The 8,167-nt window shown below is 36.3% G+C and overlaps 1 protein-coding gene across 1 annotated transcript in view; it reads left to right on the top strand.

Moving 5' to 3' along the window:
• Nucleotides 1–3,150: 3,150 nt before the first annotated feature.
• Nucleotides 3,151–8,167, top strand: part of LOC306844805 (receptor-type tyrosine-protein phosphatase T-like) — a gene marked incomplete at its 5' end in the record, with an annotated part of 223,783 nt that continues 218,766 nt past the window's right edge. Inside the window, one exon of the mRNA XM_079377179.1 lies at nucleotides 3,151–3,230. Within this exon, the coding sequence (XP_079233305.1) occupies nucleotides 3,151–3,230 (80 nt within the window). The remainder of the gene's footprint in view (nucleotides 3,231–8,167) is intronic.

Genomic DNA, 8,167 nt, shown 5'->3' with positions numbered 1-8,167 from the left:
GCCGGCAACGGCGAATGGCACGGTGGATTGTGTTCACCGACAATGTTTTCTGGAAGTATTCCTGAGCCCATGTTGTGATTTCCATTACAGTAGCATTCCTGTATGTGATGCAGTGCCGTCTAAGGGCCCGAAGATCACGGGCATCCAGTATGGTTTTCCGGCCTTGACCCTTACACACAGAGATTGTTCCAGATTCTCTGAATCTTTGGATGATATTATGCACTGTAGATGATGATAACTTCAAACTCTTTGCAATTTTTCTCTCAGAAACTCCTTTCTGATATTGCTCCACTATTTTTCGCCGCAGCATTGGGGGAATTGGTGATCCTCTCGCCATCTTGACTTCTGAGAGACACTGCCACTCTGAGAGGCTCTTTTTATACCCAATCATGTTGCCAATTGACCTAATTAGTTGCAAATTGGTCCTCCAGCTGTTCCTTATATGTACATTTAACTTTTCCGGCCTCTTATTGCTACCTGTCCCAACTTTTTTGGAATGTGTAGCTCCAATGTAAATCCAAAATGAGCCAATATTTGGCATGACATTTCAAAATGTCTCACTTTCAACATTTCATATGTTATCTATATTCTATTGTGAATAAAATATAAGTTTATTTTTTTATTTTTTTGGGATATTGTGCAGTTGCTTTGACACAATTTACATTGTTAAAAGCGCTATATAAATAAATGTGACTTGACTTTGAGATTTGTAAATTATTACATTCCTTTTTTATTCGTAATTTGTACAGTGTCCCAACTTTTTTGGAATCGGGTTTGTACATTTGAGATGTGCTCTCTCTTACTCACACAAACAACTCGCACACCCACAGCTATTGTCGTTAGCAGTTATTATATTTCGGCTAGAACAAGGCTGCTATCTAGGTCTAACACTCTTCATGTTTTATGAATATTCAAAATGCTAGCGTATTTGTATTTGAAATATATGAAAATATATTGAAATATATTAAAATATATTGAAATATTTGTTTGAAGGTTACTGAATGTTAGTCAAATGTTTTGAAGGTTTTTGAGTCTTAGTTGTGTTGGCCCATGCAGAACTTGATGCTCAGGTGTTGGTTTGTGGTTGTCAGGGCATAGTTGTGTGGTTGCTAAGACATTCGTAGTCCCGCAGTGCTAGGTAGTTGCTATGTTTCAAAATATACAATTGTCCACAATATTGCTAATATAGATGTTATAATAGTCACATAACTAAAGCTTAATTGAAATATTTTTGTGTATTTTAATGTAATATTTTAATGTAATATATTGTTCAAAATAGATAATAAAAAAATACATTTTGGCACTTTATAAAAAAAATCTGTAATTTGAAAATGTATTTTCTGTGTTACTTGCAACATACATTTAGCAGATATTTTAGAAAGAAAAAAGTAATATTTGGCATTTTGGCATGAAATTACACCATACCTATTTTTTTTTTTTAAAGAAAGCTACTGATACGTTAGATAGATAGATATAGATGGATATATGGATAGATAGATATAGATGGATAGATCGATATAGATGGATAGATAGATAGATATAGATAGATGATAGAGTTTTCTGACCAAAATATCATACCTCTAAGACTCTAATCATTTAGTCTGCAAGTCCTGCCCCTTTCTCACAACAGACTGCAAGCACACATTCAGTTCAGCCTCCATCCAATCAACATCCGACTGATTGAACAAAGACTCCATCCTACTATTTTTTTTCACTCTGATGTACATCCTGATAGGGAAGAAAAAATCACTACTTCTATCACTACTTCTTTTTTTACTTCACTGTTAATGCCAAATAAACCTGCTTTGTTTATAGTTGTTCTGTTTTAATTAAAAAAATACCTTTTGCCTTTATGCAGCTGAAACCAATAGGATGGGATGAGCACGGGAGATTGATAGTGGAGTGAAGGTTCATGGACTAGAGTGGGTTGGTATGAAGGATGAAAGGGCACCTTTCTGTGTTAATGAGCCATTGATTTCCACATCACTAAATAATGAATTCATAAATTAGGTCTAACCATAAAACACTGTAACTGAAATCTGCCCACTCAGGGTGTTTCTATCTTATAAATGAACCACAGAGTTGACTATAAGCATTCTTCAACTAGATCTTGCATTCTCTTCCTCACACACATGTAAATAAAACAAAAAAAACAAGCTTGGATTCACTCTCTTGATGCAAAATGCAATGGGAATTGTGTGCAGTCAAATGTTTAGCTAGTAGTAGCTACAAAAGCATTTGGGTATTTGAATATCAAACCAGGTTCCATCTTCAAATGCCATCTGTCCATCGGTGTCATTTCTTAAATCTGTCATTCTACCTGAATTGTCTGTCTGCCTGTCTGTCCTGTTTATTACAGAACCATTAATGACATTATTATAGATTTTTGGCCATCTTAGACATGGTTACAGCATTTCTGAACCCATAATACCCCAAAATACTGTCTGATTAGGCAGCACACTAGGTTTTTGGGAGACAGCCTTATACAATGTATTATTTATTATAATACTTTATAGTTCATGGTTTTAACTGTTGGTATATTCCACTAACAAAATTTCCATATAATTTATAGGCCTATATTTTATTTTATGTTTTTTTTTAATAATTAAAACTTATGTTTGTAAAATATTTAGCATAATAAGTGTTCTTGAGCTATATTTGAAATACTTGGCTTGATATTGTTGGCAACCCCACAGCATTCATACATTTTTAAGTGTGTCTTAAGTGTCCAAATACTTTTTGGGGCCTCTGTTTGTAACACCGTGGAAAACAATGAAACTAGAGTGGTCTGGAGCCTCTCTCACTCATTGCTCAGGGGTGTTGAATTACTTTTAGGCACCGCGCAAGTGCGCACCGTATCGCGCAGTGCACTAGAGAGCGTCTCCAGCGCGCGCTGTAGTGTGTAAACCATCGCTTCACCAGTATTTCTGGCAGGCAGGTCTAGGGACCTGGGGGATATTGGAACCCTCTCCTCGTTCATTCGCACCCACTCTCCTCCCCACACACCCTGCCGTAGCAGTACAGAAAACCAACAATCAGACAGCTGTCGACTGGCGGCTTGAGTCGCGGCGCTGCATCACCGATGCCTGGAAACCTTCAGCTCTCCCGCGCGCGAACGGACAGCGAGTGTGTGAAGTAGTGACCGCAAGAATGGACCAAAGGAACTACTTCGCCGTTCTGCTGCTTGCTTTTCACCTTCAACTCACATTTGGAGAGTTCTTTCCAGGCAAGTTTGCATTCTGTTCGCTATCTTTTTGGCCACTTTGCGGAGGTTGGCGAGCTTTGAATGCCGAAGACGGGATGAAACTTTAATAATTGTATCTTGTTTATTAATGACGACTGGAGATATAACTTCATGTTATAACGTTAATGTTGCATGAATACGAATTCCAGAAGATCTGCTGTTGCTTTATTTATCGTTTGTGACTTTTTATAGTCAAATCATAGCCTGCCTTTTAATGAAGGATCTGTATCGTTATTTACTTCAGTTCTTTCATGTGGAGACGAGTCTATCTCATTTTAACCTGAAAGATGACTGTTGTCCTCTTTAAAATATTTTATTATATTATTATAGCCTATATATATTATATTTGCAATTACTATGTGTTAAGGCTCAAGCTGTATATTTATAAATGACACTTCAGACTGGATTAAGAAAAGTTTCTCAGTCAATAATACATACTCAGTGCGCTCATAATTAAGAGCTATTTGTACTTGTGACTGGGATAATTAATTGTATATTTTTGCGTCTGTCAGCGATCGGTTTGGGGAACTGTTGAGCACGGAGATTAGATCTGAAAATAGTCTGGGACTCGGTCACCGTGTGCGCGCCGCTGTGAAATGACTGCAGTTCATCTCTCCGCCGCAGGGTGGCGCTCTGGGCGCATCCAAACCCTCAACCACAGCATCCCTGCTTGAACCGTGGGTCGCTGAGAAATTGTCCGAGAACAGGAAAGATCGATCCGTTTCTTTTGTTTAGTATATCATAAATATTTTTTTTTGAAAAGCATATTTTCTTTTTTTGTAAATAACCCAAGATTATAACAATAATGATAGACCTATAGCTTATTGATAAAGCGGATTTCTGAACAGAACCAAGCAAGTTTTCACATGCGTTTAGAAGAACTTATAGCCTATAAGACAAAAGGGAGAACTATTTTTATTTTACCTGAAATATTAGAAAAGTCAATTAATTTTTAAATAGCTGTTTAAATGCTTAAACAAAACCAAGAAGTATTGTATTAAAACTTAATTGATGCCTTAAATTTAATTAAAGTGATGAGTTTCTTACACTTGTTGACTGTGAAATTAATTACAGATGTAGACAATTGAGCTGAATCTCTGAGAAATCTTACAATTAAGAACAATGGCAGATATGTAATAAATTGGATGGAAACAAAGGTGTTGATATAACAATGGGGATTTTTCCACATTATGTGTAATGAATAATTAAAAAACAGAACAGAAATATTTTAATCAGTAGTTTATTAAGCATAAATGTTTAATTATGCTCTTTATTAATTAGGTTTATTAATTATCACCATTGCATTGTTTAATAAGTGCATTTCAGCTTTTGGCTTGAGGTCTGTGTGCTAAAGACTAACAGTTAATCAACAGACAACCACAATGGACACACATTAACATAGAGTTCACTAATTTACTCCTTGGCCTTGATTTACTAAAACCAGGATAATTTCACAGGACTTGCAGAAATATCTGCAGGCTTTGTTTGTTTGACACATCTCATGTGCTGTTGACCTGTTGAGCAAATACGATGTGCTTCTGTTATATCTTTCGTGGCTTAACATGTTCATTTAGTAAGCCCCCAGACCAGTGTTTTAAAATTGCTTTTAGTGTCACGTCTGTAGCCTGGCTCTTGTCGCGAGGATAATTTGTGTTCCATTCTATCTTTGCTTGTAATTTTGGCAGGGCCAACAAGACTTTCTCTGTGCTTCAGTGAACAGCTTGACAAGTATAGGCCTATCTTTATTCACCAGTCTGAGGAAATGAAAGCACGGCTATCAACCTAAAAAGACACTAACAAAAAAAGTACATCTTTTTTGGATGTGGTTCTATGGTGGTACTGTAGTATTCTTTGAAGCAGCATTTACATTCTATGGCATGGGAGTATGGAGGTCATTTAGTGCCATGATAGTAAAACCATGATACTTTGATATATAGGCCTGTCTAATTCCACTACCATGAGAGCCTCAGGGAAAATGAGACTAAATGCTTCTATCACATTCCAGATATTGATGGATGTCTCTTATACTTTGTTTACTTCATTTAAAAGCTGTTTTGGTGTGCAACTGGTGCAGTAAGTCTACATGTTTTATGCCTATGGGCGAAGCGGTTGATTGTGCTGTAATTGATTTAAAAGTGGCAGTTATCCCACTGAAAGATTTTAATTTGGCACTTAATTGAATATCTTCAGCTGGCAGCAGAGAGACAAAGAGGGAAGACCTGACATGTCTGACTCTCAGCGTTTCTTGTCATCTTCCTATCATAAGATAAGATGTCATGCTTTCAGAACTGTCTTCTCTGTAAAAGTTATCTGTCTTTGTGTGATGAGAGTATGAACTTCTGTGGTGATGTACCATGGTATGAGATGGTACTACTATGATACTTTGATATACGCTACCAGGTTAAAGGTTTGGATACACCTTCTCACTTTCTCATTTTTATTATGACTATTTTGCCCATTTTAGAACAATCAAAACAATATTTTTTGTGTAATTTCTCGTAGTGTTCCAAAATTTCTGCAAAAAGTGTTACATTTTATATTGCATATTTAAACACTATTGAATAATTCCCTTGTATGTTGGACACTTGTAGACTGCTTTTTCTTTACAAAAAAAAAAAAAAAAAAATGATATGCATGTATCTTTTTTTTTTTTTTTTTTTATAAATAGAAAAAAAAAGTCAAATTCAAACGTATTTGTTTCGTCTTAAAAACATTTTGTATAAAGCTTCTGCTTGCCTGAAATTACTTTAAGATCAGAAACAAGAGAAAAGTGTGTCCAAACTTTTGACTAGTAGTGTATATTTTGGTACTGTATTCAAGTACCAAGGCATTACCTCAGTATTTAAATGTACTTCAAAGAATAGCATCGTATTACGATTGTACTTTTTGCCGCTCTTTTTGTTAATGATAACGTAAGCTTGTTTGAGAATGGAGCTTTCTTTCTGTAATGTAGTTTTTAATTATTTTAGGCTGTTTAACGTCACCATTTAGATAGCAAAAAGGATTTACAGAACAAAAGAAATAATTCAGTTGTAGCCAAAAAAAAAACCATCTGGAAAGTTTCTTGGGCCCTGTAAAGAAGAGGGCCCTCTATGTTTCTGTGATATAGCCTAAGTTTATTCACCAGAGCTAGGCAGTGAGGCAGCCCACCCATGTAAATTTATCCCCAGGCCCTGTCTGTTTTAGCAGCGGCATAGTAATTTATTGCAGGGCCAAGTTAGTTTATCTAACTCAGACGCGTCAGTTTTTTTTTTTTTATTTGCCTGGCACAATTTTTAATTTCATTGAGGTTGCGAGGAGACGCCTATTATTAATAAGAATGATTAATTAAAACTAATGAGAGATCATATACCCTGAGGGAGCTGTGGATTTGTCTCCCTCTCTCTCTCTGTCTGTCTCCTGCTCTCTGACAGCTACTCATTTGCAGCTCAGTGAAGTCTCTTATCATCCGCACACTGCCAGACTAATAGCTAATCCAGAAACTGCCAGACTACTGGATAATCCAGTTCACCCAGTGTGAGTTTCTTAGGGCTTCTAGATTAATTTTTATATCCTTGAGCCTGAGGCGTTTAGGAATTCATATATATACCTCTTTTTGCGCACTCTTGCTTCTTTTCTAATATATTCTGTTCATCTTTCCCTTTACTATGTCTTTCTGAAGGCCTGACTGTTTCTTTGAGTGTTTACTGCTGTAGTTGAGGGATTCACTTATTGCATTGACTTATTATTTTATGCATTTATCCCTCTTGCTTTGAATGGATTGTATATATGTTTATAAATTCATATGCAGTCATATGATTATTATTTTAAAAATTCTTAAGATCCATTGTTTTTATGCAACCCTCAAGTATAGATCAAGTATAGGTCATAAATATTTTTCATTCATTCTTATATATATAATAAAATAAATATGCAATTTAATATGAGATAATACATTGTCATTCTGTGTAAAATATTTAGTAAGAATATCTGTGGTAGATGGCAGCTGAATGTCAGTTGAAAAGTAAAGTAATATTAAAGGTGGACATTTTAATGATTTTTTTCTTTTGTAATAAAGAGTGCTTATCAATGTTCACATTAAGACAGGGAACGTGTATTCAGAAATTTAACATTGATTGCATTTGACAACATTTGTCTTAATATTTGAATTGACTGAAAAATTTGCAGAAGATTCATAATTATGTCTACACCAACACTGTCTACTTCCTCAGCGTGTTATATTTTTGAATGTTTGCCAACACTCTGATTTGCACACATTAGAAATGGTAGAGATGAGCCTTGAATGCACGGTCCAGTGGGTAAAAACTCCTTATAATGAACAGAAAGCTCATTCCTTCTCCAACCACTTTGTCTGAGCCCTTGAATGAGACACTTCACCCATGTCTAATGGCTGCCCCGTGCTGTAACACCATCTCTCTCTGAGTCAAACAAGAGTAAAAAGTAGTAAAAAAACCTCCTGAGTAAAATGGAAACGAATGCCAAACGAAACTTAAAAGGAAAGAAAAAGAGTTTTAACTTCATTGAGAGTAACCACCACATATTGAGTGAGTGAATTCTCGCCGAGGCTGCCAGGGCTAAATGAGCAGGCGAGTCTGAAAGCCTCACTCCGTCGCAACTTTTATGGAAACAAAACGAGTTGCCTTACTGTGACTGCTTCCTGTTTTGTTGTGATTGCCGCTCTAGACCGAGATGGAGAGCCTGTCTGAGGGGGTGGAATAACAATGCGAGAAATCCGGGAGAAATGAAACGCTGAGAGCCGCAACTGATAGACAGAAAAGAGCAAGGAGGTAAAGGGGGAAAACAACACTTGAAATGGACGAAAAAATGAGACATGAGAGGACCAACAAATGACTTTGCAAGGGCTGTCGGGACATAATGGATTTCACACACACACACACAGATAGACACACACACACACACACA

This window comes from Barbus barbus, assembly GCF_936440315.1.
Source record: "Barbus barbus genome assembly, chromosome: 25".
NCBI classification, from domain to species: domain Eukaryota; kingdom Metazoa; phylum Chordata; class Actinopteri; order Cypriniformes; family Cyprinidae; genus Barbus; species Barbus barbus.
The sequence above is the reverse complement of the archived record's forward strand: the minus strand, read 5'-3'. Positions and strand labels throughout refer to the sequence as shown.